This window comes from Juglans regia, chromosome 3, assembly GCF_001411555.2.
Source record: "Juglans regia cultivar Chandler chromosome 3, Walnut 2.0, whole genome shotgun sequence".
In the NCBI taxonomy this organism is placed as follows: Eukaryota; Viridiplantae; Streptophyta; class Magnoliopsida; order Fagales; family Juglandaceae; genus Juglans; species Juglans regia.
The window spans coordinates 8,106,681-8,127,719 of NC_049903.1; the positions used below are offsets into that span (position 1 = coordinate 8,106,681).

Genomic DNA, 21,039 nt, shown 5'->3' on the forward strand with positions numbered 1-21,039 from the left:
AATATCATTTTCCTATTCAAAAACCATTTTCATAATAAAAAACGCTTTGGTATAACATAACATAACTGAACATCTTCATCTTATCATATTATATCGTATCGTATCGTATCGTATACTATGTTTAACCCCTGTGGTAGGGTTGTGCTATCCTCGGTGGCCAAATCAGGCAGTATCATATTGTGAGATTTCTCCTTATTCATTCTCGAAGCCCCAACTGTGCACACATGAAAGAACACATAAAATACCACTTTACTTCCAAAGTGGGTACACTCAGATCATATCATATCATGTTGGTACCAACCATATCACGTGAATCAGTATCATCATATCAGAACCAGAATCAGAATCAGAATAAAAACAGATAAGTCATGCCAAAATTTTTTCAGATGCATATCATATCAAATCACGTGCTAAACATATTCATATAATTTTCACATGATTAAAACAGATCCAAAATATTTTCATATAACATGTACATAATTCTCAGATTTCATATTCGCTATTATGCATGTCAAATATTGCTCATGTCTACACTATTTATGTCAAAAAATAATTTTTCTCTTTCATATAGATTTCATGAGTGAATGCAGAATACATAACTGAGGTTATTTTCACATTTTCTTTTCAAAACATAGCATGCACATTTTTACAAACCAGCCTCAGTTCATTTTTTTTAATGCAAATTTAGCATATGAACCATACTTACCTGACTTTTGCAATGTACTCTCTAAATTCCAGATCTGTACTCTAGTAGTATCACAGTAACCTATATTATAAATAATTATGCACACGTTAATAACTATAACAAACTAGTATACAAACTTAACTAATCAAAGTTTACAACCCCTAAGAGATAAAACAGGTAGGCAATCAATAGCTAAGTTTATAATAACCCAACAACAATCATAGCGTAATCTGTACAACCACTTATTACAACCCAAAATCATGTCACAACACACGGTGTGCCTACACAATCAACCCCACATAACCCTTTTCACAAAACATTCATATAAATCATTCCGAAAGTCGGCACCAACTCAAAAGTAACACCCAAAACAGTCAATGTTTTTCCCCGGACAGCTACATAATTTTTATCCATATTGCCACAACATGAACTCTACAATTTCCACATATTCTAATACATCCAATAATTAATTCACAACAACCATATAACTTCCTCCTTGAAAATTTCCAGCAACCTCCATCACTTAACATCACCACCCAAACTTCCATATCAAATATTTCAACAATAAAATTCCATAAAAATAAAAGAAGTTCCCGAAATAAAGTATAGCTTCATGAGTAATTGATTACCTTTCATGATCTCTAAAGTAAATAACCATTGGTTCGAGTAAAATGGCGTTGCTTAGGACTAGATCTACCCTGTTATTACCAATCAAGTAATCCAATTAATGACGTAAACTCACTAAATTTTGGGACGAAAATGTTGAATAACAATAGATAACAAAAGAATTGCATTTAGAGAGGAAGAGGGCTTACCAAAGTGAGGGTCTCAGCAAGCCCAAAATGAAAGGCCTACCAAGAATCACAATACCCGATTTCACAAGAGAAAAAATGAGCGGCGCAATAGAGAGGAAAATCATGAGGCTACATGAGGATTGAAGAATGTAGGCATTATTATGCTCATAATCCGTCAATAGGGCATGACAGCCCAATCTAAAAATATCTACGTTAAAACACTCGACACAACAAGCCGAAATTCCATAGATGGAGGTATAAAGAAAAAAAAATGGTGTATACTTTAGCGCTACAGAGTGGAAGAGGAATGGGCTTACCGTCATGGAGTGGAAGTTGCACGTCAATGGCACAAAAACGCAACACTTCGGGAGGGGCAGAGAGCAAGGGAGGATGACTGCAGGAGATGAAAAGAAATTGAGAAAAAAAATGACCGAGAGGGAGAGTGAAAGGAAGGGTTCCCGTTTGTTGAGAGGAGTAAAAAAAAATAAAATTGAAGAAACGTGGGAAAAGGGAGATCAAGTAGAGCCAAAAAATATGGGTGTTTAAACTAAAGGAGAAATTGCCGGATGGGTAGAAACAGAAGGGAAAAAGAATAAAGTAAAATGCTGGATGCAGTCGGCTGGTGCAAGTGCTGCGCAAACGGTGTTGATGTGGACAAAACACAAAACGATGCCGTTTTCCCTTTTTTTAGTTTACACCCATTTCCCCCAGTTCTCCCTCTTTCTTCTCTGTGTTTCTTTGACTCCTCTCCCTTTTCCTCTATGTTTTTCACATGATGTGGAAAAAACTCAAAATGGTCTTGTAGCTCCAGTAATTCGATAGGACGGCGGAGCTTGCACTGGAAGATGATGGAGTCCTTGTCGCGAAGAGAGCAACGCCACGAGGCGAACGAGGAAGATGAGGAGAATTGCTTGGTGAGGAAGCTATTGGTGGCAGCGCAGATTTCAGAGAACTGGTAGACGTGAGGGTTCTCCGGGAAAGAGTCCTTGAGGCTCGAGAGAGAGGCTTGGCTTGAGGCGAAAGACTTGGACCAGTAGTTATTGTAGTTGGAACCAGTGGTGTTGAAGTTGGTGTTGCTGGAGAAATTGTTGGTGGTGGGGTCTGGTGGGATCGAAGAGGGGGAAGACTTGAAGGATTTGCGAGACTTGGAATGCGTGTTCCTCTGGGGTTCGATCACGTATGTGCTTTTCTTCTTTTTGCACATTAGGCCAGGGTGAAAAAAGCGAGATTGATGGTCGAAGATGGGTAATTAAACTGCAAGTGCGCCGGGTAGTGGTGTCGTAGCATAGTAGAGAATCGAATCATGCCGTTGCTTTTGGGAGGTGGAATGCGCACGGCGACAGTCCGATCCTTGTCAATATTTTCTCATCCACCAGACGTTATATTATGTTATAATTTTCTCTCCCCTTTCAGGTCCGTCTTCACTCGTTGCTCAGGTATTGAACCACTTGATTGTGTGGAAATGGCTACAAATCGATGAGAATTGGAAACACCAGTCCAATTTGTTCCAATTTCTTATAAGAATCAAATGGTTGTGTGGAAAAAAAATATTGAAAAATAAATCCCAAACCAAAAGAAAAATCAATAGGAATAAATCACCGTCCCTGCAGGAATGAGGAAGCTGACAAAAAAAAAGAAAAATGGAGCACATTAGAATATTCAAATGGAAGATCCATGAATGAAGAGATAGACAACAGGAAAGAGCCAAATGAAATGAAAACTGCAAAAGAAGAAAGAAATCCGATTGGTAATTTAAGAGCGTTTAGGACTGCTTTGTACTGATCCATTTGCTAAAGCTTAAAGAGTGAGAAGGAGAAGGTTGGCTGCGGAGCTGAAGAAATGAAAGTAAACTGCATATGGGTTTGCGAACTGAGGGAGAGAGGATATATCCTTGGGTTAACTGCAGATTGGTTTGTGAATTGCGAGAGGGAGAGAGGAGAGTTGCTCGGGTATTGAAATTGGAACTTTTCTGCAGTGATTCAATGAAACAAAATAGTAGTAAAATGCTGCTATTTTTTCTTATTTTTCACTAACACATGCCACGTCAGATGCCAATTGCACGGCGACTCCCACCAACGACTGTACGTAGCAATTCTGAAGAATAAAAGAAAAAAAAACTGAAGCAAAAAGAAGAAAAAATAACCTTACCTAATCAATGTCGCATCCTCTCGAGGGTTGAGTTCCACTTGCATGGGCCACGGGCTGGGCTTTACAATCGCCCTCTATGAAGACATGCCATTATGAATCTTTACTTTCAATGCATGGCTATTATGAATGTTTGAGCATCGCCCTCTAGAACCGCTAGACTTTGTTGGAGTTGAGATGCCATTTGGAAGCTAAAAGAGCTACTAAAGCTTCAGCTATCATGGGATTTGTGGTTTGGATTTTTGATGCTCTAACCTCCAAAATTTCTCCACTGTGATCCCTACATATCGCTGAGATTGTTGAGAAAGAATCTCTGACTACAATGTCTAAAGAGAAATTTCTTTGATTTTGAGGTGGTGGCTTCCATACTTCCATGATTTTTTGTTTTTGTTTTCCTACCCATGCAATATTCTTGTAGGCTTGATAAATCTGGTTTAGTTGGTCTTTTGTCGTCTTAAGAGAGAGGTTCATGTGATTATGGACTGTCATTTCTTTGTCTCCAATTGACACGTAGTGCAAATAGCAGGGTTAGGCAAAATAGAAGTAAGAGATGATTGGACTTTTTTATTTAATAATGAAATGATAGAGTGATTAACATGACAAAGACGCACATGCCATAGATCATATGATGTTGTAAGAGCATATTTATTAAGGATAGAAACAAAAGCATCATTGCCACGCTATAGTACATAGAGACCACCTTCACGTCTTCCGGTTGTCACCACATTTCTTGTGATCTTGTTCTAATGACAAAGGAAGAGCCAGTAAAAGTGACTTGAAGAGAAAAGTCGGAAGTCAACTTACTAATAGAGAGAAGATTTTTGGTGAGGTGGGGAACTAATAAAACATCAAGGAATTTTAAATTGGGAGAAGGGTTAGAAGTACCCGTGTGAGTGATGGGTAAGGACGCCCCATTACCCACAACAACTTTCTCCTTACCAACATATTGCTCGGAAGTGTCGAGTGCAGTCAAGTCTGGCATCATGTGAGCAGAGGCACCAGTGTCAAGATACCAATCGGAACTGGAGAGACCATCAGCGAGAGAACAATTATTTTGAAAAGCTTCAGCAAGTTGGGTCGATGGTTCCACACGATCGTAACGGTTGCGGCATTGATCAGTTGTATGGCCCTCTATTTTACAGATTTGGCAACGAGGATTGTATGGGCGACGGGAGCAGTTGTTGTTGGAGTGGCCACCAGATGAAGAACCTCCCGTGCTGCCATTGGAGCCACCTTTGGAGCACTGATTGCCTATGGAACAAGATTGTCCGCCACGACTAGAGGAGCGGTTTTTCATGAAAGCTGCAGGTGAAACAGAGTGAGTTTCAAGAGATTTTTGAAACAAATCATAACTTTCGGCCAGAAGGACCAAATCATGGAAGGAGGGCAGCAGCGTGAGAGCCATTTGTGTGGAGGAGAAACTAGTGAACTTGGTGCCGAGAGCACGAAGAAACCAATGGGACTTGTCGATTTCATCAACCGGACGTCCAATGGCCATTAACTAGTCACATAGACCTTTGAATGAACGGGCAAACTCAGCAACAAATTGGTTGCCTTTCTTCATAAGCTGGAGTTCATCCTTCAAACGCAACTCACGAGTTTTGGAGCCATAGCTGAAGGCACGTTCGAGTGCAACCCAGACATCCCGAGAGGTTGCGTGGCCAATGGCAGCTGCCATGGCTTTTTCATAGAGGGGCGACAGGAACAAGCTGAGGATCCTCTGGTCTTTGAGTTTCCAGTAAAGAAACTTGGGGTTGGGCATGGAGGTGCCATCGGTGGGGTTAGACAGAGTTTCAGATGATTTGGTGAAAGAACCATCAACGAAACTTAGACAGTCTTGGCATTGAAGCAGGGGTATAAGCTGGCTTTTCCAAGGTAAACAGTTGGTTGACGAGAGCTTAATAGTGACCATGTGAACCATGGTATTGAAAGAGAGAGGTTAAGCCATGAGGAAGAAAAAGAAGGTTATCAGAAGTGATTCCTATAGGGCTCTTGATACCATGACAATGTTTATAAAACCACCACAATTTACGTGGAGTCGAATGTCATATATATATATACAAGTGTAGCTATATAAAAAAGGAAATAATCACAAAGGATTACAAATGGATTACAAGCTTGCAATTAAGGGTCAACTATAATAAGTTAGGAAGGATGGCTAAGAATCAGAAGAGGATTATAAGGAATCCTTAACAAAAAGGAGGGAGAGCGAACTGTCATTCACGGCGAAGAGAGTGAACTTAGAGAGAGAGAGAGAGAGAGAGAGAGAGAGAGAGAAATGGCGGCTTGGGGGTGGCGTGGGGTGCCTGGTGGCGCTGTCTATGCTAGTGGCGATGTGGCTCACGGTGGGGAGAAAATTCCTCTATTTTTGGTGGTGTAAAACATAGCACTCCTTCCAAAATTTTGTGGTGGTTGGCACGGTGGCGTGGGCAGCTTTGTGGAGTGTGTTGTCATTGCACGGTGGCTGATCAGGCTTGGCGGTTTCCGTCGTGCATGAGAGACTCGGCAGTGTTGGGTCATGTGTGGTTTTCATCGTACATGAGACTTTGGTCACTGTGGTGGGGGGTTGCGACGTAGAATCTAGCTTGGCTGTGGGGCTTCCCTGTGGTGGTGAGGCTTGGCAACGGCGTGAGGCTTTGGTCCCTGCAATGAGGGAAGAATTGCGATGAGACTAGCATTTGCGATGATTTTGCAATAAACTCATGCTCGCCCACACGCCGATTTCTCTCTCTTTTCACCACCGTTCTTTATCTCTCTTTTCTCCACCGTTCTTGAGCCTAATGAATCATAATCTATTTTTTGCTATACAGAAGCCTTCGCCGTGGTAGCCTCAGTCCAGCCACCAATTTCGTCGCATTTTCTCCTTCCTCTTGGTGAGTCTGTCGCATGATTTTTCGCTCAAGTGAATCTGTTTTTACTTCTTGGTGAGATATGCAGCTAAAAGCATCCCTCTTCTTCGTGATGTAAAAGAAAAAAGCATAAAAGCAACCCTATGTAAAGCATAAAAGCAAATCTGACTTGCTTTTTCTTCTTTATGGCTAAATTACGTTCCAACTCTTTTGAGATTTGGGCTTGATTTCACTTAAATTTATTTTAGTTTGGATTACTGTAGTAATTGCAAAGGATTTGATTTAAGCATTTTGCTATTTAGTTTAATAAATTTATATAAAATATAACTATTCACTAAGTTATAATTTGAAAATAAGATATATTAAGAATATTTAAATAATAGTATTATTAGTTCTATATAAAAAACTCAAAATTTTTTAAATTATTTTCTACAATATAATCAGTTAGTGACACGTCTTTTTAAAAATTTAGTGACATAAAGATCATGTTTAAATATTTATTTCTTGAGATCTCGAGCTAAGTTGGGTCTTCGTGAATTGAGTGTGGGATTACGGACCTCGCAGTTTAGAAAGTTCTTATAGCAATCCATTTCAAGTTAATAGTTAATAGTTTTATTCGTTTCTCTTGATGCTTTCGATTTGAGAGATGGGTAGAATACATTTCATGGTGATCATTGTCATCATTGAGAAGATGACGCCTGGAATAAATTGTTAGGCACCTTTTTTAAGTACTCCATTATTAATGAATTTATTATTTTAATTAAGATTTTACGATCTCCATCATAGTTGAATAAATTGTTAGGCAGCCTGGAAGGTGCAACCCTCGCACTCTCCAATAAAAAAAATGGTTAAATTTGGGTAATTGAAAGCATTGAATATGTAAGTATTTGATTGATGGTTTTGTTTTACTTCTTGATTTGGTTGGTAGGTTTGCTGGCTTTAATGTCCATCTTTTGCGGGTTGTACAAGGTTTCAGTATTAGATGGATGTGTATGTTTCCGTAAACTCAAGCCATGCACAAGATGGTGGAGCACAGAAGCTATGGAGAGATCGGCTCGGCAATGTTTTGGTTAGAAAGAGTTTTGTATAATTCGGATATATACTAAATCTCATTTTATAACCTACATATTCGGATATATATAGATTCAGATATATTTTATAATCACTTCCCTATTTTATGACAATTCGCGTATTGCATGAATTATAGGCTTGTAATAATAATAATAAAGAAGGCTTACGAATTTTAGTGTGAACCGAACTCTAAAATGTAAGCCTAGTGGTTGAAAATGGATACTGGATTTCAGGGCATCCTATCCGGAAATCCAGGGAAAGTACAATGGAATAAGGTGGAAATTAATCGCTATATATGTTAACTAGAAGCTGACAAATACCGCGTGCATACAAAGGTGAATTACTAGAAAATAGTCAAATACAAAGTTGTATTGCTGTCTAGTTTATCTACACCCATTAAAGAAAGAGACGTGAGCATGAAGTTTCAGAGGATCCACTCATGGCTCCATCGATCACCGTGGCCCAATATTGGAAATCGACAAGCCATTGAAAGAGAGTCTGTCGGGATCTGCTTCGTCGTGATCAATGAATCTGCCCACGAAAAAGGCAGGTCGCTCAGGTTGACAAAGGGTTCCAGGTTCACTCTTCAACATCGCAACAACAGATGACATGGTTGGCCTATAATTTGCATCTTCTTGCACACATAGCAATCCGACATGAATGTATCTTAAAAAATCATCTTCACAGCATGAGTCAATCAATAAAGGATCCAGCAATTTCATTGCTTTTCCTTCATTCCATACTTGCCATGCCTGCACCGTCATGCATATAGTTGGCTTAGACAAATTTTTTGACCCCAATATAATAATTAATTAGCTTCGTCATGTAGTCTTTACTAATTATTCCAAGAAAACAAAAAGAAAAAGAAACAACTAATTACATATGCTAGGAGGCTAGGAGCACGTTTTGATCGATGGAAGCCAGCATTTCTTGTCCCAGACATGATCTCAATCAAGAGTACACCAAAGCTAAACACATCAGACTTAATGGAATATAGTCCATCCATTGCATACTCCGGAGCCATGTACCCACTGATTCATGGGATGAAATATTTTCTTAAAGAGAAATCATTATAAAATTTCCATTTATCTAAGGAATGGAATCGAAAATAAAGAAAACAGTACTGTACTCACTAGGTCCCAGCAATTTTAGCAGTATTATTAGCTTCGCCCTCGCTTCCTGCAAAGATCCTTGCCATTCCAAAGTCTGAGATCTTGGGGTTCATGTCATTGTCCAGTAAGACATTACTAGGTTTTATGTCCCTATGAATGATTCTAAGTCGAGAATCCTGGTGAAGATAAAGAATTCCCCTTGCAATTCCATCTATTATATTAAGTCGTCTGCTCCAACTGAGTTGTACACATCTGCTTCGATCTGTATATATTATATATGTACAAAGTTGATTCAAGCACCCATTGAAAGAAATAAAAAATAAATACAAAACAGAAAGAATGCATGGGGATCGGGAAATTAACGAACCAAAGAGAAAGACATCTAGGCTGCTGTTGGGCATGAATTCATAAACAAGCAGCCTTTCCTCTCCCTCTACGCAAAAACCAAGAAGCTTGACAAGATTTTTGTGTTGAAGCTTCATTATAAGTAGAACCTCATTTGTAAATTCTTCTGAACCCTGCTCGGAACCGAAGGACAGCCTCTTAACCGCTACTTCCTTTCCATCACTTAGTAAACCCTACAAAAGATAATTTACTTAATTTTTCCGATCAACATTAAAAAAAAAAAAAAAAAGGCAAATGCTTAATTTGAGACGATACGCGTACTCCTCACCGTCTTCATTTCTGTTACTTCCTATAACAATTTTTATTACCTTGTAAACAGGACCAAAACCACCCTCCCCAAGCTTATTTGAATCGGAGAAGTTGTCAGTAGCTGCTTGCATTGCTGCCAACTCAATATAGGGAAAAGCTTTAGCTTGGGGGTCATATCTTCCTTGGAAATTGCGGTGATGAAAGCTTGAGACACTAGGATTAGTACTATTATTTGCTCGTTGGCAAACAACGTCTTTCTTCCCTGAATAAAAAAGAACAGAAAAATGTTTGGTTTACAAAGACATTTTGTAGAAATAAATTCACCAAGTAATATTGTAGAATTTGTAAAGTAAGCTCAGTGATAAGCATCAACTTACGTTTCCAAGCCTTTTTGTTCGCAAGACAATAAATGCTGGAAGCAAAAAGTACCATCGCCAAGCATGCTGATACAACTATAATGATTATCATGATCATCCATATTTTCGGCCTTCCACCGCCTGCGTTTAATTGAAGGCAATCGTTTCCGATTCTTTATATATAATTGACTAGTACATATATATCACGTTGAAAAGTAAAAAATAGAAGTAATTATAATCTGTAGAGTCGTACGTGTTGACGAATACTTACTTCCTGATCCTTGGCCATTCACTGAAGATGTCGCGCCATAAAAGTTGTAGAACTCATACCTCAAGAAGCAACTAGGACTAAAAAGCCTTGCACCGATGGAGAAGTAGCAGCATTTTAATACATCTGCAATGGCCGTCTTAAGGCATGAATTACAGCCATCACCGGATAAGTCTCTTGTGCACTGCACAAGAGCATATATTGTTTTATCCTCAAAGGTTACTTCTCTGGTAGCATACATTTTAGCTGAAAGATTGAAAGCTGCTGCCTCCGTCGTAAGGTTATTCAAAGTCTCCTTGACAACAGATTTGAACTGTGGTTGGGAAATATTCCGCGAGTTATGTTGGTCCTTGTTTCCTGTGAAATTCACTTGGCCAAAGAAATTTTGGTCGGAGTAGCGCAGCTGGCATAGCTCCTCCCATACAACTGCTTCCCTTGTGTTTGGACAAAGCTTCAAAATGTCATTTGTAGCGGTTGCTATGCACTTCCCGCAGTTTTCATTTGTGACATAGTCGAGGCACATGTGTACACGATAAACTCTATCTGTACCATTTCCTGTGGAGGTATTAATATAGAATTTGGAAGAAGAAGCACTTAAGTTTAAAGAGAGGAGGAGTTCTTCAAGGTTATTTTTAAATGGACTGCCGTCTATATAGTAAGCACTTGTGTTAGGACAGAAGCTATAAGGAGGGTCGGCATAGGCCAGCTCCCATAGGAGAAGGGTAAGAAAAGCAGAAAATAAAAGCAATCGAATTAATCTTGGACTGATATCTTGGGGATGATTCATGCTTCACTTCCTAAATTCACTCAATAATGGGAAAATCTCTCTTTGGAGTAGCTGCTAAACCTTAGCCCATAATCCCAAAAATTAGGTTCATATATAGATCGAGTCTCTTAAAATACAATTTACAGGTAATTTCTTCGACGAGTTGATCGACTAAGGCCGAAGTCAAGTCAACAATTGTACTATTCCACATCAAACCACTTTGTGGAAAATTGTATGTATTACAGCCACGAGGGGAAAAAATGCGTTTGACTAGTATTGCGATAAGCAGAAGTATATAGGATTATTCTTGAAGGCAAGTTCAAGGATTATCTCATTTTTCTTGGACGACTTGCGGTCAATATAGAAAACTGGCTGCTTGTAAGGCCCCAACACCTGTATGTAATTGTGAGGGGTAAAATATCTAGCCCAAAATCAGGTCTAACCCACCAGGCCACCACTAGGGGACGCAAGGGGAATTAGGGAGGGTGTGTTAGGGACTCTGGTCTTGTTCCTAACACTAAGGACCACGATTTTGCCTTGGTGAGGATGACGATCGAGTGACCTTGCCAACTTACTTGGTCTTCAACAAGGATTGATGCTTGAGTGATGTGATAATGGAAATGATGATTGAATTGGGTAGGCTAAGTGTTTAGGAAAGGTGAAACGATATGGACGGCTAGGGTTTGATCTTGGTGAGTGGCGCTAAGTGATGGAGGCTAGGGTAAGTGGATGAGATGAGGTTAGCGTTTCGGATATGGGGCAACTAGGGTTGCCGTGGGGTAGGATGGGAAATTAGGGTTTTGGGGTGCAAGGCAATTAGGGTTTCCGTGGGCTATGGGCCGGAATAGATTAAGGTTGGCGAGTTTGGGGGTTGGCTAGGGTTGGATGATTTGAAAATGGATATGGAAAGATTTTAGAGTGGAAATAATCTCTTTAGGCAAGTGGAGGATTCGGTTTTGACTACGATGAGGGTTGGCGAAATTGAGGGGATTGGCTAGGGATGGATGACTTGGAAATAGATATGAAAAGTTTGTAAGATGGAGGAATCTTTGAGGAAAGAAGAGAATTTGAATTTGAACTAAAATGACAAGTCAATAGTTGACTAGAGATATTATAGGAAGAGTAATTTAAGAGATTGAATGTGATGATCAATTCCTTAAATTAAAAAATTTGAAATGGAATTTAAATTTGAATGTGAGGAAGTCAAGATTCCTAAAAGGAATGAGTGACCTTATAGGGCTTGAGGTGGGCGGCTAGGGTTTTATGGGTGTATGACTTTAGGGTGGCCAAATATGGTAAGTGGATGGTATGGCTAGGATTTTATGGATGTGAGGGATGAAGGGCAATTAGGGGTAGTGCCACCAAATATGGTAAGTGATGATTTGGCTAGGGTTTTTATAGAAATGGGTAGCAAAGTAATTTATGGTGAGTGGATTAGGGAAAACACTTAGTGGGCGACTTACGTAGTGGGGAAAGATAAAATGTTAAATGGAATGAGAGGAGGTCAGACACGCAAGTGAACCATGCCTCACCATTGCAGGGGCACACGAGAAGATGATCAAATAAAACGAGAAATCCATACAACTTCAAGGGGGCTCCTTCAACTTCTTCTTCAACCTCTAGAGGGAGAGTTGCAGAGAGAACGTATTCTCTAGTAAATAGATCTTCAGCTTCGATTGTACAGTAAAAAATGAGAGATTATAAAAAATTGTAAACAAGCATATTATAGTAAAATTTTCCTCCCCAAATGCTTGTGGACGCAGGCAACATGTGAGCTAAGAATGACTCATTCTCTCATTCTGATCTGTTAATCTATTTTTCGTACATAACATAAATATCACAATAACCAATCTTAAATTTCGACCTCTTCGTTTCGTTAGTCTGGTCATTGGCGTAGACGACATGACTCAAATAGTACATTCCTAAAAGAATTAATAAATGATATAATTAAAATCCATTAAAATCATTATATAAAATAAAATAATAAGAGGTATCCACCTACACGTAATTACTCAGTATGGAGCTGAGAAGGGCCGTAAATATAGAATTCAGGCCGCCCAGCTTCACGATCACGACTCAGATTAGGCCCAATACAATTTTATATATTATTCTATATGTGACGATAATACCCTTAGCTATATGTGAGAATAACTGGAGTGCCCCTTTATGCCCAACCCGAGATCTTATTCTAATCTAAACAGCTTCAGAAGCAGACATCTGAGGTAGCTTCACTCCCACTTCTCAAAGTGAAACCTTTTCCAACTCTTCTGAAGCCTAACGTCGCAGTCATTCTTTTCTCTCTCTCTCCCTCTCTCGCCATGGCACAAGCTGTTCGAAAACTATACAACTTGGGCTCCTCCTCCTCTCCAATATCTCACCTCATTTACAACAAGCATAAGGCGAATAGTCAAGGCCTATATGCGTTATCTCCATGGGGAAAAAGTATTCGTTGTCATTTCTCAGTGGGAAATTTCCAAGCCGGGTCTAGTGCTTCCTCTGATACGTCTGGTGCGTCAAGCTGACAGATGCCGTTTGAAGTTGTCTTGCAGTAGTATTGTTTGTGGAAATGTCTGGGAGGGTAGATCCAGTTACAAAGCTTGCAATATCATGTTCTATATGTGTGGTTTGTGTTTCATTGATAGAGCTTGTAACTGTTGGAAAATCAAGGTGAAAGGCTTGGGAAAAATGAGCTTAGGCAGTATCCGAAACACTAACCGTGTAGTATATTATTGCTTAGCTTAAGGTGTATTATAAATGATGATATTTTTTCTGAAATTCAACAGAAATTTATTATTTTGATGCGTCGCCGACATGCATTATGAAGCCGAATTGCATCTGTTTTGTTTCAGTTGATTGTTAGGTTCCCATGTGTAATTTCACTTGTCTTTTGGGCTTAGCATTTCTCTTCAAACATAAAAACTGTTGAATTTCTTTTGGACTTTCACTTCTCTCATGCACTAATTGGAAATTTGTATCATGCATTGAATTTCAAGATTAGAGGATGGTGCTGGACTATGCCACCAAGAATTCCAGAGGTGGCAAAATGGAGGTGGGGCATTCCACAAGTCAGCTTGCATTGATCCGACAGCACTCATAGAGACTGGTGCTATAGTTCATCCAAAATCCGTTGTAGGTGCATATGTTCGTATCGGATCGGGAACTGTAATCGGACCTTCTGTTACAGTTGGCCAATTGACAAAAATAGGGTGAAACTTCTTCTTTATACAGCAATACAAAAATTTAATTCTATGTGTATTATTGTTCGACGTAATGTGACACTGCTCTGGCGATCTTATGGTTGCCATCTCTCCTCATTTCTTTACGCTGTTCCACTGAAGCCTTTGTGCAATAATATATTTACTTATAAAAAAAATATATATTTACTTTGAAGAAAACTCTTGAGCATATTATGGGAAAAAACATTGTACTGTACTGTGCTTTTTGGCTGAGGAGTGGGGAGGGTAGGATTTGTTGGATTCTATCAAAGCATGGGGATTTTGGACATGCAAGTTTGCCTGCCCTGGGTGGCATAAACTATGGAAGCTTATACCATCTAGCTTATTGTGGTGCATATATAGGGAAAGGAATAACTGGAATTTTGAGGATTCTTAGAAGATGATGGTATACGTAAAGGATATTTTCTTTAGAACCCTATATCATTGGCTGCCGGCTGGCTCCCAGGATTTCCAAGACATCGTGAACGGTTATGTAGATTTCTTTTAGTGGTCTGGAAATATTGAGCAACAGGGTTTAATTTATATTAAAAAAGGTAAAAAATGATAGACTAGAAAACTAAAAACATAGCTTACATATAAAGTTTCTTATTGGCAATCTTGAGCCTGATCGGTTATTCCTGCATTTTTTGGATGGATGCATGTGTGAATGCAGACCATATGATTTTTGGGAGCGAATAATGCAAATGTAGATACAGGTCTATTTATCAAATTAATGTTTATATATGCATGTATACTGATATGATTTGAACAAGACTACTATTTTGCCAGATATAATGTCGCACTCAGTAATTGCAGCATAGGCGATTCATGTGTAATCCACAATGGAGTTTGCATTGGTCAAGATGGTAAGATTTGATAACTATTAGCTTGGTTGATTTGTACGTAATGGATAGCTGGACTCTCAATTCATTTAGAGATAAATTCCACGCATATTTCATGTTTTCTATTGACTTACCTCACTTGTCCCTTGCATATAATGAAGACTGATGTGTATAAAGTGATTTACTTTTAATGCATGATTTGCATCCGTATACTGCCTATGCTTCTTGTGATTTTCCATGCTTCACCTTCAATTTTAATAGTGATATTTAATAGTGATACTTCATTAAATTTTCAACAGACAAAGATTCCCCCCTTCCCCTACTTTCCACTTCCTTTTTTATAGGTGTTATCGAGAAATATAGTTTTAAGTACAAGTCCATTGCTGTCTTCTAATATTAGATGCCAAATTGTTTACATGCAGGATTTGGTTTTCTTGTGGATGAAAAAGGGAACATCTTGAAGAAGCCTCAAGTTGGTGATATTATATTTGTTGACTCAAAGTCAACTTTATGTTGTCGTCTGCCACATGCCTGTGTTGCTTTGGATCAGCAATGAAGCACTTTATTTTATAGATATCTTTTGTTTTTCCTCTGCAGTTGCTGGATGCTAGGGTGGGGAACCATGTGGAGATTGGTGCAAATACATGTATTGACAGGGGGAGGTGAGACGTGTAATGGCTTTTGAGTAGTTATTATAGATATTGTTTCATGAGTAGTTACAATTTTTTCTGTTTCAGTTTGTACTTGAAGCTGTCCAAGCTGGAGGCTTAATTATGCCACTTATTTGTATGCAGTTGGAGAGATACAGTTATAGGGGATCATTCAAAGATAGATAATTTAGTTCAGGTTGGTTTCCGCTTTCTTGATTGGTTGTCAACTTTTTCTGTAAATTGTTGATTGCCGGTATGGTTGGCTTTGCAGATTGGTCATAATGTAGTTGTTGGGAAAAGTTGCATGCTTTGTGGACAAGTTGGGATTGCGGGTTCAGTGACGTATGTTACTTTGATTAGCTTTTCTTTTCAATTCTTTATATCTTTGTCAAGTTTTCAGTCACCATTATCGAGCTTTCTGTTTACAAGTACTTGATGAAGCTAATTTGCTTAGCGTTACTTCTATGTCTTGCATGTTCTTTACAGTATAGGAGACTATGTTACTTTTGGGGGAAGGGTAGCAGTTCGGGATCACATTTCCATTGTTTCAAAGGTATTGACTTGGTAATGTAAAAAGGCTGTCGAGATGTAGCATATTTTCAGGAAAGCCCAACAACCTTGTATTTGCTTGTTGGTTTGAGCTTGTTAGACCCACTTATCAAATATGCTAGTGGAAACATATTTGGTATAATTTATTTTTTTATTTTTTTATATCGGGGAACCTCTCCAAGGTAGATTCCGGAACAGAGTAAACCCCGGTCCCGTGCACCACACCCTCGGAAGTATCCCTACCTGGAACTGGTTAAATTGCTAGTTTTTCACTAGGAGGTGTGGCCCCAAAAGATTGTTTGCGTTGAACTTTGGACCTTGAAGGAAGTGATACCACAAGACCAAGGCCTTCATCACTTGGGCCAATCCCTTGGGGTTTATTTGGTATAATTAGCAGCATATAATGTTAGCTGTTGGAAAAATCCTTTTAATTGAGTTTATATGTTGAAAATGGACTTGTATTTCTCCAGAGAGGATTCATCTTATGAGGCATTATATAAAATGTTGATGGCCCATTAAAGGCATAAACTAAATTTTTGGTGACTGCTCATTTGGTGAAAAAAGTAGAATTTTCTCTGTATGAGGCAGATATAGATTGTCATCAGGCATGAACTCTTTAATGTTTAAGTTCGTATATAATCAGTAATATATCTTCCATGTTTTTCCTCAATCATTTCAGTTTGAACTCTTATCAGAGTTTTAACGACTTTACTACTTGTTCTATAGATGAGTATCCTCGGCTCCTTTCATGTATTAGAGATGCAATTTATTTGGTTTTAAGATTTTGAGTCACTCAGAAAATAAATTGAAATAAAAAATCAGACATTCTTGCTCTCTTCTACACTTGTCTGAAGTGGATTCACATGACCATCGAATATACATCTTTTGCCTGCATACTTGAATGTCTCCATGCTCTTATTATTTGGTCATACAGAATGCACGTAGCCTTATATACACGTAGGTAGGATTACCATTGTACTGCTTCCATTGGCTAGAGAGTAAGAGTACTGGGTTGAGAACAAGTATCTAATACCATGGAGTTGCAGGTCAGGCTTGCTGCTACTAGCTGTGTCACCAAGGATATCAAAGAACCTGGGGATTATGGCGGCTTCCCTGCTGTGAGGATTGCCTTGTTATGTTTTTTTTTTTCCTTTTAATTTTGTGTCTTGCCTAATTGTTCCCGAGATGGTAATGGATCAGCCAAACTTGTTGCTGCTAACTGATTGTTGGAAATTTTTGACCAAATATAATATGGATACGACTGAAAATCTCTGTTGGTTGCTTTGTAGGTTCCAATTAGTGAGTGGCGAAGACAAGTTGCTTCACAATCTCGGACATCAAAGAAAAGGGTTGATTAAGAGTTGTGAGATGATTTAATGGTGTGCTTGTTTGGATTCTGTCTGAGTGCTGACTAGAGGAGTCAAATGATATGCCAACTCTAGGAGATTGCCTACCTAGAGTAGTACTGCACTTGCCGCTGTGGCGTAGTAGAAGCGTGGCATAATTTCTTCTCTGGTATCGTTTTTTGATGGGGGTTTCTACCATGTTCCAGCCTTCAAACCTGGTGCGCATATCTTTGTACTCTGTAAACATTCTATTATACTCTTCTTATTGTCCTTCGAAGGGGCTGGTGAGCCAACTGGACCTAATCTTTTCTTCTCTCGTTGTTTAGATATGTAGTAATTCTAAAAGTCTGATTGGGGTTACCTTCTTCTCTCTTCTTTTTCCCCGTGGCAGAGGATCTCTTATATTTCATTGCTTGCCAACGGAATGATATCTGGGTAAACTTTGTCGATGTTAAATAAGCTATTAGTAATCCCAGGAAACAACATATAATTTTAGGGTCACAATTAAGAGTTTTTTTCCAACTCACCATGATATGGCTAAAGCCTAAAATGCTCGTCCCTCGGAATTTTTTAAAGATGTATTACTATGTTAAAACTGTACATAAATGCAAGTAATTGCAACCATTCTTCTATCTCTACTTATACAAAAGCACCAAAGTAATCCTGTAATTACTAATTCTCAACCACAGTGGGTCAAGCTTTATACCTCCTCCATTTCTTTGAAGCATGGTGTAGCTTAATCTTCTTCTTCTTGCCTGAAATCTTCCCATCCGAGCCAACTTTTAGCTGACCCTCCAAGTCTAATTTATGATGCTTACTCTTCTTTCCCCACGTCTTATATCGAATCTTAGTTGATAACCCAACTTTCAATTCGGCTGTTGCATTTGATATTGCATTGAGAAGAGACTTCCATACTCGTGGATTGACATCCACACGATCAATTACTTGACGAGTTTTACCTTTCCCCTGATGGAAAGAAGGTATGGTTCTCTCCCCTACAGTATCCTGCCCAAAATAAAATGTGAACAAAATGTCATCATAGTATATACTGGATTCTGCGTTTGGATTTTCAATTTCAAGGTTATACAAGATGGTGCCGTTTTGGCCATCCTTGACTAACGAGGACTGGGGGATGGAGAAGTCGACAATGGTGTACTTTGGGGATCGGGGACGCAAGATTAGCCATAGAGAAAGGGCTAGGATACCCAATAGTGCTACAACTTGGAGAAGCCATATGTAGAAGTTATTGGTATTGGCTATACAGGTCTCGTCATCAAGAGGGTTTGAACTTTCACAGGACTCGCATCTCATTTTGGATTAAATATTGGCAAGCTGGGAGACGCTGATTTTTGAATGAGAAGAAAGGAGGAAATTAAAGGTACTTGAGACTTTGAAATATCGAGGGGTGTCGATTAGTTTATAATATTATAGGAGGGAAGGCTGCATGTTGTTCAAGTTTAAAGGACATGGGGATTTATTCTTTTCTTATGGGGTGCTCGCTTTCTTGCCTTCTCCTACGCATAATGAGCCTTGAAGGTATCAAGAAGCTATCAAGAAGCTTCCTTCTCTGTACATGGAGTATATGACACTAAAGGAATTAATTAAAGAATCTGTGGGGAACGAGGGACATCTCTCGAGTTTCTTGTTTATTTTAATATTAGAGATTGTAGTCTTTGCAAAAAATGGCTTGGAGAGGGCATTTCTCTCGGTCAGTACAGTATGGGCTTGGGCCTTCGCCTATTTTTTATTTGATTTCCAATATTGAAGAGGCCCATGAACCGAGAGGGCCCAGCCCAGCCCACTCCCCAAAACCGACTGGATAACCACTCGGCAGTGATAAAGGATAAGAGCAGTTACAATAACGATCCATTAAAGTGTGAAACCCTTATCCTCAAGTTTGAATTTGAATAATAGATATATCTATTATGATTTAATCAATAGAATAGTTCAGAAACTCTATAAAAGAGGAGAACCCAAATACATAAAGGGGATCTGATTCTTTGTGATTAAAGTTTATTATTTCCGTCACTGACTTAGGCATCGGAGGCTTCCCATCCAAATGCCTAAACCCATGAAGGGAAAAAAAACTCATGGGCTAACTCACGGGTTGTTAAGTCTGGGTATTAATTGCCCACGGGTTCTAGTACCCTTCGCTACAAAACACAACAAGCTATCAAAATTCTCCAGGCGTTAGGCACCAATTGATTCGGGATGAGCCTTAGAATGTCTAACACGTTGCGAACTGGTCACACGAAGGGCAATCAAAGCCCCATGGTAAACATAACAAAGTAAAGGGTAACAAAAACGACCATACTTTTGGCGTTGATAGCTTTCTGGTTTGGAGTAGGGGCCCTCAAATCGACAAAGTCAAGAATGTTGAAGTTGTTTCGAGCATTCTCCAGTTCGCGAGAAGTAATGGTTGAAAATTAGCGAGAGCCCTCAAATATGGACGCTGGAGGAGCAACGACAACTCAGGGAGAGGAGTCACGGGGTGGTGAAGGGTCAGAAGCATAAACCACACCCTTACCTTTGGAAGAAGAAGAAGCCATGGAGGAAGGAAAGAGAGCAAGAATTCAGAAAGAGACTAAGAAATGCGAAAGAGACAAAAGTTTGAAAGGGGAGGGAAAATGAAGGCCCAATGGGCATTAAATAGGAGTGTGTGTGAGATGATGGTTGACATGCCCAAGGAATGGAGATGAAACGAAGCCTAGACACACCCCTCGAAAACTGAAACGACGCTTGGATTCAAGTCCCATCACACTGGGTGTAATGAGACTTCGTGGGGAAACTGGAGAGGGCAGTCCTCTCGGTCAGTACAGTATGGGCCTGGGCCTTTGCCTATTTCTGATTTGATTCCCAATACCGAAAAGCCCATGAAATCCGAGAGGGCCCAGCCCATTCCCCAAAACCAACTAGATAGCCATTCTGCGGTGATAAAAGATAAGAGTAGTTACAATAACGATACAAAGTCTAAACCTTTATCCCCAAGTTTGAATAATAGATATATTTATTATCATATAAGCAACATAATGGTTCAGAAGCTCTATATAAGAGGAGAACCCAGGTACGTAAAGGGGATTTGATTCTTTGAGATTAAAGTTTATTCTTGCAGTCACTGACTTAGGCATCATAGGCTTCCCATCGAACCCTGAAGCCATCTAATCTTTGGTTACATGTGGTCATGAGGTGGTGGCGGTGAAACACGTCCATAACATGGCCTGCGATGTGTTGAGAATTTAGACCTCCCAAATTCACCTCATAAGATCTACCATTTGTAGGAATATTAAGAAAAATAGAGCAAATAATCACAACACCATAAATTTAGGTGAAAAACTTCCAAAACATGAGAAAAACCACCTTACTTAAATAAGAAAATCTACTATGTGAAAATTGTTACAATCACATAATTTTTCTCCTCACCCCAAATAAACCCACAAAGCTTCTCTATTAGCAAAACTTTAACTCTCACATCTTCTCATTTTACAAAAAAAGGACAATAGAGAAAATTTTACTAAAGTCAAAAGTTACTAGCTAAGCCTTTGACTGGTGCAATTAGTCAAGGAGGCTAATCCTCCTTTTTATAGGCCTTAGGCCTTACTCCTCCTTTATTCCCCACAAATGTGAAACTATAGCCAAAAGAGCAAAACCCAACAATCTCCACCTTGCGACTTTGGCTGGTTTCACAACCACGCTCCACTTCAATGAAGATCTTCATAACTTCTACTATCATGCTCCAC

At 39.2% G+C, this 21,039-nt stretch overlaps 3 protein-coding genes across 5 annotated transcripts; 1 reads left to right on the forward strand and 2 right to left on the reverse strand.

Annotated features, from left to right (window-relative positions):
• Nucleotides 1-7,734: 7,734 nt before the first annotated feature.
• On the reverse strand, nucleotides 7,735-10,778 carry LOC109013026 (cysteine-rich receptor-like protein kinase 10). The gene is made up of 7 exons (XM_018994938.2): nucleotides 9,938-10,778; nucleotides 9,688-9,807; nucleotides 9,370-9,572; nucleotides 9,024-9,234; nucleotides 8,678-8,918; nucleotides 8,425-8,575; nucleotides 7,735-8,296 (listed from the first exon to the last, which is right to left on the reverse strand). The coding sequence occupies exons 1-7, from the start codon at nucleotides 10,719-10,721 to the stop codon at nucleotides 7,997-7,999; spliced, it is 2,010 nt and encodes a 669-aa protein (XP_018850483.1). The 5' UTR covers nucleotides 10,722-10,778; the 3' UTR covers nucleotides 7,735-7,996.
• Nucleotides 10,779-12,902: 2,124 nt separating this feature from the next.
• On the forward strand, nucleotides 12,903-17,710 carry LOC109013027 (probable UDP-3-O-acylglucosamine N-acyltransferase 2, mitochondrial). 3 transcript variants are annotated; one of them, XM_018994940.2, is made up of 10 exons: nucleotides 12,903-13,208; nucleotides 13,699-13,906; nucleotides 14,705-14,781; nucleotides 15,180-15,229; nucleotides 15,355-15,419; nucleotides 15,552-15,603; nucleotides 15,679-15,749; nucleotides 15,894-15,960; nucleotides 17,003-17,074; nucleotides 17,246-17,710. In XM_018994940.2, exons 1-10 carry the CDS (start codon nucleotides 13,019-13,021, stop codon nucleotides 17,312-17,314), a joined length of 921 nt encoding a protein of 306 aa, XP_018850485.1. In that variant the 5' UTR covers nucleotides 12,903-13,018; the 3' UTR covers nucleotides 17,315-17,710. The 3 variants fall into 3 exon arrangements, with proteins under 3 accessions (XP_018850485.1, XP_018850486.1, XP_035544325.1); XM_035688432.1 differs by having other exon boundaries at nucleotides 13,104-13,367; nucleotides 13,694-13,906; XM_018994941.2 differs by lacking the exon at nucleotides 15,894-15,960.
• An 80-nt stretch (nucleotides 17,711-17,790) lies between these two features.
• LOC109013028 (protein NDR1-like) lies at nucleotides 17,791-18,718 on the reverse strand. The gene has a single exon (XM_018994942.2). The coding sequence runs from the start codon at nucleotides 18,611-18,613 to the stop codon at nucleotides 17,996-17,998; it is 618 nt and encodes a 205-aa protein (XP_018850487.1). The 5' UTR covers nucleotides 18,614-18,718; the 3' UTR covers nucleotides 17,791-17,995.
• Between the last annotated feature and the right edge of the window lie 2,321 nt (nucleotides 18,719-21,039).

Coding starts and splice junctions, on each gene's coding strand:
- LOC109013026 (XM_018994938.2), bottom strand. CDS start 10,721: ATGAATCATCCCCAAGATATCAGTCCAAGATTAATTCGATTGCTTTTA. Junction 9,235..9,369: donor GTTTTGGTCCTGTTTACAAG/GTAATAAAAATT, acceptor TATCTTTTGTAG/GGTTTACTAAGTGATGGAAA. Junction 8,919..9,023: donor CCTAGATGTCTTTCTCTTTG/GTTCGTTAATTT, acceptor TAATATATACAG/ATCGAAGCAGATGTGTACAA.
- LOC109013027 (XM_018994940.2), top strand. CDS start 13,019: ATGGCACAAGCTGTTCGAAAACTATACAACTTGGGCTCCTCCTCCTCT. Junction 15,230..15,354: donor ACATCTTGAAGAAGCCTCAA/GTTGGTGATATT, acceptor TTTCCTCTGCAG/TTGCTGGATGCTAGGGTGGG. Junction 15,961..17,002: donor ACATTTCCATTGTTTCAAAG/GTATTGACTTGG, acceptor ATGGAGTTGCAG/GTCAGGCTTGCTGCTACTAG.
- LOC109013028 (XM_018994942.2), bottom strand. CDS start 18,613: ATGAGATGCGAGTCCTGTGAAAGTTCAAACCCTCTTGATGACGAGACC.